We start from the raw sequence: 11,573 nt of genomic DNA, 5'->3' as shown, positions 1-11,573 counted from the left end.
CACTTGCCCTAGTTTCCAGGTGGCTCTAATGACACTGGTCCCGTGTAGACTGGGTCAATCCCACAGCCTGCAGCTGCCCACCTCCCCTGGGTATGGATGAAATAGTGAGGAGAGAGATGTCACCCTTCTGGTGGAGGGCAGCGGGGTGACCAAACCTTGCTCCTAGAGAAGCACATGATGCCCTCTAGCCCCACCTGCCCTTTAACAATGGGTGCAGTAAACTCCCCTGATCCCTGCCTGCCCTCCCTACACCAGATTCTGAGCTCCCACTGGGGAGACAATGGATTTATTGGGCTGTGTCCCCAACCAGGAGAGGTACATCCAGTGAAGAGACAAAAACACACTTGCCATCGGCCACGCTCACGCTCCCTCACTTCATCCTGGACAACAAACACCATAAAAGCTGTGCTTTAAAATAATCTTTAAATAATTTCTGCTTTTTTGCCTGTCAGCTGGCCTCAGGTCACCATCACTGCAGTCAAGCACGCGCCCACACTGCCTCCCATCTATGGTACATACAAAGAGCAGATAAATAAATAAAGACGCGTGATGCTACAGGGGGGACACGGGTCACTGCCTCCCTCAGCCCCCTCCCCTCCACTTTTGTGGAGCTAGAGGGGGCTGAGGCTCTAGCTAGGATTTGGAGTGGGGGAACTGTGGCTGCAGCTCTGATGGGACTCTCCCCAGTTCCCAGGAGTGGGTGAGCAGCAATGAATTACCCTGAGGGTTCGGGGTACTGGGGACTTGGGGAGGTCAGGCCAGCCAGGGCATGAAGCTTGAGGAGTTTTTTTAGCTTTGGGGTGGGGAAAGGCTTTTGTCTCCACTGCCTCTTTCTTCAGGCTCCAGCAGGCTGGGGTTGCAGCCCTGACTCCCCACCCCTGCTCTTACCAGTGTGTCTATGCCTGGCTGGCATTTGCACCTTTCTGCCCATGTGTCTGCCTCTGTAGCCCCTCTTGCCAGCCAGAGTGCCCCACGTTGTCACAGCAGCCCCACAGGATGCCCAGCTGGGTGCCTCTGGTGCTGGCTTTGGGCAGAGCTCGGCACCTCACTCCCCAGTCTATCACTCCAGTGGAACTTGTGTCACAAGGTCGGAGGTCTCATGCCAGAGCTGTGCCAGACCCCCCACCCCTGCCTGTATGGGTGCCCCTGCACTTGGGCTAAGGACAAGGCACAGTCCCAGTATCCGGGTCACCCTCCTTCCAGCTGCCATGTCCCAGGGGTGGAAATAGCGTTTCCTGCCTTCCCACCCAGGCTGCCTAGCAAAGGGCCCTGGGCTCCTCTCCCAAAACTTCCCCACTGGGTGCAGACAGGCTGGGAACCTCAGTGGAACAGCCAGGGCTCTCTCCTCTTCTCCCTCCCATTCAGACCTCCATCAGCTAATTCAGCACACACACACACACATTGCACACACACACACACACACACACACACACACATAGCAGCATGTGGATCCAGCGAGGGGCAGCCCCTGTCCCGGGGGAATCCCTTCATGCCTCCCTCCTGTCCCAAAGAACAGGGAGTGAGGAGGGGGTGGTGATCATGGAGGAGGCGCACCATGGAGCTTTGGTGCCCCCCAACCAGGAGGTGGCTGTACCCCAAGCAGGCAGGGCTGGAGGCAGCTCCCCAGGGGCACCCAGCTTTGGGAGGGGGTGCTGGCCCCCAGTGAGTCCCCCTGCAGCCACCACCCCCCCAGCTGTGCTGGCTGGGGATGTGGTGCACCCTCAGCTCTCCGCCTGGGATATTCCCAGTGGGTGGAAGCTGTCAGGGGGCAGGAGCAGCCTGCCCAGGCGGTAGAGCAGCCCTGAGTACCAGTGCACACCATCCCCCTGCACCCCTGGCCACCCCACCAGGCTGTGGTAGAGCCGGAGCGGCCAGAAGGCCAGCTGTGCCAGCTGTTGCTCCTGCACCACAGCAAAGCACGAGGCCACCACGCCGTCCACCACCAGTGTCCCATGGCGTGTCAGCGGGGCGTAGGCTCCCACGTCTCTCCGGCCCCACACCCGCACCACTTCAGCAGGCTGCAAGCTGCCCCCCCCAGCCACCACCAGCACGAAGTGTCCCGGGTGCACAAGGCTGGCAAAGATGGGACGGAAGCGGGCGGCGGGCGCCGACGCGTTCTCTGCCACAAAGAGCAGGTGGGTGGGCGTCAGGACCAGGCGCCGGGGCGGCTCCTGGGTCTCGATGACGTGGAAGGTGGTGAGGGCACGGGGCTCCTTGTCCAGGAAAGTCAAGAAGTCACTGTAGGTGGGCCTGCCTGCCCCGTCCATTGCCAGCACTCGCTGGCCTGGGCGCAGTGCCCACAGTGGCGTCTGGGCACCGTCCTCCAGCGTCGCCAGCGCCCGCCCGGGAAAGCAGCCCCCCGTCTTCGCAGCGGCTGAGTGCTCTGCGCAGGGAGAGAGAGGACAGGAGGGTTACCCGTCAGCCAGACCCTCAGCACCACATTTCCACTGTGCACAGACACCTTCCCAGTCTGCCTGGCTTTGCCCACCCAGGCATAACCCTGCCTTGGCATCACCAATGTGAGCTTGTCTCCTACACAGTCCTGGCCACCAATGTCCCCTAGGCATCTCATCCCCCAGCCACCATGTCACTTGAGGTGGCACCTGGGCACTCCAGCATGGTCCCAGGGCATTGAGCCTGCTGTACAGAGCCAGGTCCCAAGCCCAAAATAGGCAGGGGGAGTGGGACACCACCACAGCCTGAAATGTGCAAAACACTACCAAGGGGCACCTGAAGCTTGAAAAACCAGAGGCAGGGCCCCGAGACAGTGGGGAGCAGAATGCCTGGTCTCACTCTGCATACCCCCGCAGCATCCCTGTTCCCTGCAGTGCTGGTACTGGGCTCTGCTTGGGAGGATGGTGCGAGGAACAGTGCAGGATGCAGCACCGTTTCCCAGCACTGCAGCGCCCCTCTACCCCACGCGGCAGTCCTGCTCCCTTCTCCCGCCTGCTCACCCCTGCACCACTGATGCCAGCCAGCTCCTGCTTCTCTGGGTTGTAGGGAGTTGTCACAACCTGTGGCCATCATCGTGCAAAAGCTACCAGCCTCCTGGGTAGGGCTTCCCTAGTGACTGCCACAGGGTAAAGGACCCACACTCTCTGGGCTTGTCTCCTGGGTGGTGGCACAAAGCTCCTACCCCTCCCCAGATGAGGTGTCACCAGAGGCCCATTCTGGCACTTAGCAGGGGAACCCTGGCTCCCCAAGGAATGGTGGTTAGCTTCACCAGCAGCAGCATTCCCCCAAGTCCCAGAAACTCCCAAGTTAGTGTCTATGTGATACCCGTCCCACCCTCTGCCAGTGGCATCTCACCTCAGGGTCCTGCTCCTAGCTCTGCACAGTTCCATCCTTGAGCTCTAAGCCACCTCTCAGGGCCCTCTCCCAGTTCTCTCATCTAATCCCTGAATGTGCCCTCCCAGATGGCACTGGCCCCATCACTCCCCAGGTTTGGGCAGAGCCAAATCCCAGCCCCCAAGCCCATGAAGAGAGGCATCCATCTCTGGGACAGAATCCTTTTATTGCTCAGAAGAGGTGCAGTCTCTGCCCTGTCCTTGCCCCGGAGGCCAGGTCCCAAATCCTGCACCCTGCATCGCCTGGCAGGCAGCAGAGCAGGAGGGTGAGAGCGGTGCCTGGCAGAAGTGGATGGCATAGGTGCTGGGCATGGAGGGGTAGGTGGGTGCAGGGAAGGACCCGAGGAGACACAATACATACAACAGGCCACGTGGCCATCCATACAAAAATAAAAGCCATTTACTAAGAGGCAGGAGCAGCCCGGCTGCCCTCTGTACACAGTTCTGAGGGGATCAGGATGTGTACCCCACAGCCTCCACCACACACTCTTGGGTTGCCCATGGCCTTGGGGAAAAATATGGGGGACCCAGAGCCCTGAGGAGCTGCTGCAGAGTGAGGGGAATATGACCAGCCTCTAGAAGCCCTTCAGAGCCTCAGGGCCCCAGTCTGCTGCTTGGGTTATGACATCCCTCTTCAGTTGGTCCAAGGGGAGCATCCCATGATTCAGAAGCCTCTGTCTTTCTCCAGGGGCACAGCCCCACTCCTCTGGCCAGCCTCATAGCTGTGGGGTCATGGTCCTTGCTTCGGAGCCTGGCCCCACTCCTCCTGCCGGCCCCACAGGGTGCCCCGGGGCACGGGAGTCCCGGTCCTCCGGCCACGTTTTGTCCCTCTTCTTCGGGGGTGCATCACTCCCTCTCTGCGGCGCGGTGGCCCCACTTCCATCGCCGGCCGGCGTTGTGCCCGTCCTGGCATCAGCACGGGGAGCGGGTCAGCGCGGGGGGCCAGGCTGGCGTCTGGGGCTGTCGAGCCGCTGGCTGCGGGCTAGGGCGGTAGGACAGGCACAGTGCCGTGGGAGCTGCGCCCGGGGGCGGGAGGCGCGGGGCAGCACAGGCACACCGGCCCCGGCACTGCCCGGTGCGTGGCACACGGCTGTGCGGGCAGGCCGTGGCCGGGTGTGTGTGCTGGCACGGCCGTGTGTGCCTGCGTGTGCGGGGGCTCCGTGTGCGCGCACGGCGCTGCTGCACGGGCTGCGGCTGCCAGCAGCCGCCGAGGCCGCCTCCGCGCCCGAGCAAGCCCAGGGCCAGGCAGAGCCCTCCCGGCCTGTCGCGACACGGGCGCAGCGCGGCCCCTCCCGGCCTGTCGCGACACGGGCGCAGCGCGGCTCCTCCCGGCCCGTGCGCGGGGCGCTGCTGCCCTCTGCAGCCCGCAGCGGCGCCGCCGCTCCGCCGGGACCGCGTCCCGGGCACGCTGCTTCTCCCGGGCTGCGGGCGGCTTGCAGCCCACGCGATCCCCTCCGGAGCGCGGGCAGCGCCTGAGAGCAGCTCTCGCCCCGTCCTCCACCCTGCCGCCCCCACTGCACCGCGCAGGAGGAGGCAAACACCACCAGCGACGACAGCGTCCCTCAAAGCACCACCCAGCTCTGCTCCCCTCCGCAGATGGTGCTGCACAGCCAAGAGCCGATCCCAGGGTACCCTGGCCTGTCCCTGTCTGGATGTCCCTGACCCTGTCCCTGGCTGGGCAGGGATGGACAGATGCTGCTGTGACAGCAGAAGCTCAAAAGCAGCCAGCAGTGGAGCGGGGCAGGGCTGGATGAGGCTGAGCATGGGCACTAAGGGACTGCAAGGGGAGACAGGGGCAGTGGACATACTGGGGGATCAGGCTGGGGGACAAAGGGATGTGGGCTGAGAAAAGGAAGAGGGTAGAGAGGGTGGGTCAAGATGTAGGTCTATGGGAGCCAGTTGGGGAATTTGCCCCATTGTACTGGCTGGCCACAGGTGTGTGACTCACTCCCCACCTGACTGTCTGCCCCAGATAGAGAAACCAGGATGCAAAAGCCGGCACCCCCTGCAGGAGCACCCCACCCAGCCAGCCAGGCTCCCCGGGTTCCCCGGGTATGCTGCAAGAGGGGGTCTGTCCCCCAGCTCCGCTCACTGCCCCCCAGCTCAGACTTACCTGACTTGACGGAGCAGTGAATGTGTGCCTTGGACTCGTAGTAGACCCAGTCGAAGCCAGCCTCCACGGCCAGGCGAGCCAGCATGCCGTACTTGTTGCGGTCCCTGTCCGAGGTTGTGATGTCCACAGCTCGGCCCTCATAATGTAGCGACTCTTCCGAGTGGTGCCCGTCCTCATCCCAGCCCTCCGTCACTCTCAGCTTCACCCCTGGCCACTGATTCATGACAGAGATGGCCAGCGAGTTCAGGCGGTCCTTGCAGCGCTGCAGGGCAGAGGGACAGAGTCAGTGAAAGCTTTTTGGAGGGAGGAATTAGCTGTCTGGTTGGCAGGCTGCATCCCACCATGCTTTCATTAAGCCTCCCTGGGCCCTCAGGCCCTTGGGGGCTGGTCCAGCAGAGGAAGAGCTGAGAACACGAGATGCTTTGTCTACCCCCACACTACTCCACACTCCCTGCAGAGGCTGATACCCCACTGTTGGGCAGAGGAGAGTGCAGCCACCAGGGCACCCTTCTCCTCCCTCTCCCCCCAGCCCCAGGCTCATTTGAGAGCCTGTTGGGCAATGCAGCCTGGGCTGGGCTGAAACACCCTCTCTGCTCACCTGCCCCGTGCTAACTGGACCCCAGCAGCTCCCATCTGACAGGAGGAGGATACAGGAGCTTCAATCCTGCTGCTTCCTGCCTGGGAGGAGGTCCCAGGGACCCTAGGGCTGTCTCCAGGCACAAATGAAACAACCTGCCCAGTCCTCAACACAGCTCTGCTTGGTATGGCTCCTCAAGTCTGTGTAACAGGACACAGCACTGGGCAGCCCCACAGCTTCAGCCAGTCTCTGCTCCTATGGGAAGTGCCAAACCTGTTCCAAGAGTTTTGTTGTGCTGGAACAGAAAGAATGTGGAGTGAAGCCCTCTTCACCTCTCTGCACCACAAGGGCTGAAAATCCTGGGCTGAGGAACAGCAGCGGATCTTAAAAGCCCCAGACCTCATGGTCACATAGGTCACACATGCAAGCAGGTGCCTGTGGCAGTCCTCCCCAGCAAGCAGAGGGATGCCTGTTTCACAGTCCTCCCCTGCCCCACATGCCCCAGCCACAGCTGAAGGTCAGGGAAAGATCAAAACTCTGTGTGCTTGACTTGCTGAAGTACAGCCCCAGCTTCTGGTCCCTTGCTAAAGGGATGGAGGAGAGATAGAAAAGGCATAGGAAAAGGAATATGGGAAGTTCTACAGAAAACCAGGTGAATGAACTAGGGCTGTGCAGCCCAGAAAGGAGATTCTGTGAGTTCCTGAAGAATGATAGAATTGAGTGAGTTGGAAGGGACCCACAGGATCAAACTCCTGGCCCTGCACAGCACACCCTAAGAATCACACCAAGTGAAACTGTATAAAACTTAAGGCAATTTAAGAGGCAAGCTGAGACTGGGGTGTTTTTACTCCAGCTCCAAAGGCTGAGGTTCACACCTACAGGTACAGCTGGCTCTGGGGCAGCCAGCTGGATCAGGAGTCCCATTGTCACCACCCAGTGCTTGCTGGGTGGGAGAGCTCTGCCTCCACAAAAGTAAAAGACTCCAGGGCTCCTCTCACTGCCATTCCCCAGGAAACAAGGAGTCCCATAAAATCAAGGCAGGGGACAGAGCATTCATGGTCATGCACAAAGCCAGTCCTGGGAAGCACTAAATGAAATGACTGGACAGCAGCTTAAAACACAGCCACTGCTGGGGGCATTTCTGCATGATGCCCAGCTCAGTTCTGGAGCTCCCCACCGTAGCATGTCGTAGGTCTTGAGACAGTTACAGCAAGAATGAGCCAGGGCTTTAAAACCTGATGCTGGCTACATCCCCAGGCTCAGAAATGCCCCAACACTGCTTCTGCAGGGACTGAAAATGTGGGTCCTCACCCTCTCCCCAAGCACCTGCTCCTGTCCCAGGAAGGTGGGCGCTGCTGCTCTTGAGGAAACCTGCTCTCACTTGGCAGGGTCCAGGCCCTGGGAAGGGCAGTGCCAGGCAGGCCTTTGCCCCACAGGAGGCCTGCCGTCATCCCACAGCTCTCTGGGCGTGGGGAGATAAGCCGGGAAGGTGCTGGACAAACAGTTTGCTAGGTGAGGGGAGGAGGAATAGGGAGGAGAGTGACTTTTGTCCCCATCCAGCACCACCGTGGTGCCACTTGGCACATGTGACGAGCTGTTCCCAAGGTCCCCGGCCCCACCGGGACCCCGCAGCAAGGGAGTTCAGTGCTGAAAGTGAGGAGGGAATCCCTGAAGCCCCCTGCATCCCCCAGCCATCACTCCAGGCATTCCCTTGCCCCTACCATGCCAGCACTCTGGGCACCCCTCCGGCCCTCACTGCCAGCTTTTCTGTCCTCCAGGGGCAGCCTGCACGCACAAAAACAACGAGACTGTGCAAGCCTTTTCCCCCAGGCAAGGACAGCGTCAGGCAGAGCCCTGGAGCAGCCTGTCCCCGGCTCTGCCGGTGCCATCGGCGGCCAGCAGGTGTCAGAGCGAGGGAGGGGACCGGCGGGGACCGGCAGGGAGCAGGTACCGATGGACAAGAACCAGGCAGGTCGGGAACGGGTGGGGAAATGGTCAGCAGGGCAGCAGCGGATGAGGAACAACCATGGATCGGCAGGGAAGAAGCAAATATGAGGAGGAAACAGGCAGGGATGAGCGAAAATAAATAGGGAGCAAGCAGTGATAGGCAAGGCTGAGCAGGTGGGGATGTGCAGCGAGCAGGCACAGGAGGCAGAGAGACAACAAAAGGCAGGGATGGACAGCGATGGGTAAGGAGCAGGCAGCAGTGGTCAGGGGGCACACATGAGCTGCAGGAAGTAGGTAGGGATGGGCAGTGCCTGCCCAGGGCTCTGCTGCCTGTACAAACAGGTAGGCAGGGACCAGAAAATTCATAAATATGGGCTGGCTGTCCATGGGCTCTGTGTTTGATGGTGATTGGGCACAGCTTGTCCCTGTAGTGGTGCAGATGACCAGGCACCCCCAGCTCACATGCAGAATGGGGCCCCATATGACCACAATAAGCTGGTGGCTCTGCTGTCCCATGCACCTCATGGTGAAGATCATGGGGATGTTGGGCTGGGCTGAGCAAAGAAGTTCTGCCCCCACCTTCTGCCCAACCTTTGCATCTCCCTTTTTGTGTCCCTACTGGGGACAGGACCATGTCCTGTGGGACAAGCCAAACCACTTTAGGGAAAGCAGCAGGACAGAGCTCCAAGATGGGATGCAGTCAGCAGGGAGCCCAGGGTCATCTCAAGGGAAGTATGAAAGACACTCATGTGTGACCACAGTCTCAGCAGAGGTGTTGTGAATAGAGTGTGCTTGGCCACAGCTACTCCCATGTCCAGAGCCTGGCCAGAAGTAGAGGGGTCTTACTAGCATCTCCTCCTGAAGGGAGCTTTCCCCCAAGGGAAGCCAAAAGTCCTACCCCAAGGTCTTCATGAGAGATTCCTCACCACTGCAAGGATGGTCTCCGTGTCAGCTGGACAAGCTGTGGCTGCAAGGAATGATGGTTGGGGTAGGGAGAGGCTGGGTTTGGGATTCCATGGGGGCAGGGGACCCATGGCATTCCTGGGCCAGGCTGCTGGGGAGAGGTGAGGCGGGTTCTGCCTCCAGCCTTATCTCAGCACCTCCGAGTGGGACCAGTGAGAGCAAACACACTGGAATTCTTGAGGAAGATGAAACGATAAAGGAAAGGCGGGCAGAGAGCAGCACTACCCACTCCTCTAAGCAGGCGACATCTTCCGGCTGCCTGGGACACCCAGACCCTTGGACTTGGGGAAAGAAAACAGGTTTGAAGTGAGTCAACAGCAGTAAAAGCCAGTGCTCTGGGGGAAGGGACAAGGAGTTGGGTCAATGGCCTTTCCCAACCCATAGCAACACAGGACATGGTGCCAGAGCTAGAGTTCCCATATCTGGGGGGATCTCCCCCAGTCAGGGACCACAGGACAATCCCATTGGGCTGTGGGATGGCAGCAAGCTACCAGAAATCATGCCACCTCCACAGCAAGAGGAACAATTCCTTGCAGAACTGCCCAAGGCACGGTGGTAACAATCTGTGCATGGATGTGTGGTGGCCAGGGACCCTGCTGGAGTAAGAACTCCTTATTTGTGCAGCCCAAGAAGACCAGGATGCTTCTAGGTACTCAGCCAACAAGGCAGCATGAAAGGATGGTACAGCATGAAATGTTAGGCTGGCACAAGGGACACGGAGATCTCCCTCTCCCAGGTCTGCTGAGGGGCACTGGCTGGGTTACAGAAAGTGGAGGGAGCACTCTCAGGAGAAAACACAGCAAGAAGCATTCTCCTGCCTCCAATGAAGTCATGCACTTCCCCGATGTATCGACCAGAGGAGCTCACTGCTTCCTCAAGTATCTCTGAAGCTGTTCCCCAGGGGAGGCAGGTTACAGCCCAGCCCCAGGACTCCAGTCACCAACAACAACAACTTGTGTAACTCCCCAAGTTTGCTGCCTTGCAGGGGATCCCAGTCCCTCTGCTACAGTCCCCAGCCTGAAAACAGCCTGGACTATGGTCCCTGCCCTAAGGGACCTGCTCTCAGGGCACACGGGGTTGCAGAGCTGTCAAGCCAGCACCCAAGAAGCTTCTCCTCCCAATGTTATGAACACCTTGGTCAGACACTATGGCCAGGGCCTTGCTCAGTGCCCACTATCATAGTCACACATGTTCACCCACCTGCCAGCCCCTGACCAGGGGGTGCAGTGGGCAGAAGGGCAGCCCAGCTCCCCTCTGCTTCCCCCAGGAGCTCGTTCAGGCTGTAACCCTGCTGAGGCTGGTAGCCAGGTTTCTTAGCAAGGCCGTGCGGCTCCTTATCTGCATTCCTGAAACCCTCAGGCATTCTCCTGGCAATATTAAAACACAGAGTAACCTTCGTCCAGCATCACCCCCCCTCCTCTGCTGTCGTCTGTGCCGTCCACCCCCCCATCCTTCCTGCTGGCCCAGAGTACTTGTGAGCTGACTGCAACAAGGCATTTGCAGTAACAGGTTGTCCCCAGCCCTGAGCACAGCAAGCAGTTCCCACTGAGCACCCGGCACCATCCCACACGAGACATGCAGGAAGAGGGGGCACTGAGGGTTTCAGTGTCAGACTGGGGACAAGGTCAGCAAGAGCACTCTTGGACACAGCAGCACACCAGGCTCTGGTCTGTCCATCGGATCCAACGGGCAGCCTGCCTGCTCTGCCAGTGGGGAGGCAGAGTAGAGGGGCACGGGCAGGATGCCTGCATGGGCCGGGGTGCCGCTTGACCAGGGAACAGCGCAGCACAGCCCTGCCGGATCGAGGGGATGTGGGAGGATGCTGCCGGATCGGGGGCAGTGTGGCACAGCTCAGGGCACCAAGGCCGGCTGCTGCCAGCTTGGAGTGCGGGGTTTTGCCACCCTGGGGACCAGTGGGACGAGAGTTGAGGGGCAGCAACGCAGGGTGCTGCCAGCTCGGGAGTCACAAGGGCGTTCCTCGGGGTGCAGCAAGACACGAGTGCCACAAGCTCCGAGGAGCAGCGGGGCAGGTTGCTGCCATCTCAGGGAACAAGGTGCTGCCGGTTCCGGGAGCAGGGTGCTGCCGTCCCAAGGCGCAGCTTGCTGTCCGTCGCGCACAGCGCAGCCGAAGGGACAGAGCGCCCGACGAAGGGAGATGCACTCGCTGCACGCCGGCAGCCCGGACCCGGCACCGGGATGCCCGGGGCAGGACGGGGAAGCCCACACGGTCCACGGAGAGCGGGTAGCAGGGCGCTCTGAGACAGCCCCGGTGCCCGCAGATGCCCGGCGCGGGGGTAGAACCGGGCGGCAGCGGTGCCGTACCTGGGTCATGAGCCGGTCGGCGCCAGTGTTCTCCTCGTCCTTGAAGATGATGTCGGGGTTGTAGTTGGGCGTCAGCTCCTTGAAGCGCTCCGAGTTACGCGCGATCTTGCCCTCGTAGCGGCCGCTAGCCCCCAGCGTCTTCTCGGGGACGTTGGGGCTGAACTGCTTGTAGGCGAGCGGGATGAGCTTGCGGGGCGGGCGGCGGCGGCTGCCCACCACCCTGCCCGGCCCGCAGCCGCGCACGGCCGGCGCCAGCAGCAGCGCGCACCCGCTCAGCAGCAGCAGCAGCCGCGCCGGCTTCATG

General features: G+C 60.8%; 1 protein-coding gene across 1 annotated transcript; it reads right to left on the bottom strand.

The window, feature by feature from the left end:
• Positions 1–1,721: 1,721 nt before the first annotated feature.
• On the bottom strand, positions 1,722–11,572 carry IHH (Indian hedgehog signaling molecule). The gene is made up of 3 exons (XM_041404138.1): positions 11,270–11,572; positions 5,461–5,722; positions 1,722–2,383 (listed from the first exon to the last, which is right to left on the bottom strand). Exons 1-3 carry the CDS (start codon positions 11,570–11,572, stop codon positions 1,722–1,724), a joined length of 1,227 nt encoding a protein of 408 aa, XP_041260072.1.
• Position 11,573: the final 1 nt, after the last annotated feature.

This window comes from Onychostruthus taczanowskii, unplaced genomic scaffold (genome assembly GCF_017590055.1).
Source record: "Onychostruthus taczanowskii isolate IOZ18803 unplaced genomic scaffold, ASM1759005v1 scaffold10, whole genome shotgun sequence".
Taxonomy (NCBI): Eukaryota; Metazoa; Chordata; class Aves; order Passeriformes; family Passeridae; genus Onychostruthus; species Onychostruthus taczanowskii.
This window is presented reverse-complemented; position numbering and strand designations above follow the sequence as displayed.

Excerpts from the sequence above, each read along its gene's own strand:
- IHH (XM_041404138.1), bottom strand. The coding sequence starts at position 11,572 with ATGAAGCCGGCGCGGCTGCTGCTGCTGCTGAGCGGGTGCGCGCTGCTG. Across the intron at positions 5,723-11,269 it reads CCGACCGGCTCATGACCCAG|CGCTGCAAGGACCGCCTGAA; the intron begins GTACGGCACCGC and ends TCTGCCCTGCAG. Across the intron at positions 2,384-5,460 it reads TCACTGCTCCGTCAAGTCAG|AGCACTCAGCCGCTGCGAAG; the intron begins GTAAGTCTGAGC and ends CTCCCTGCGCAG.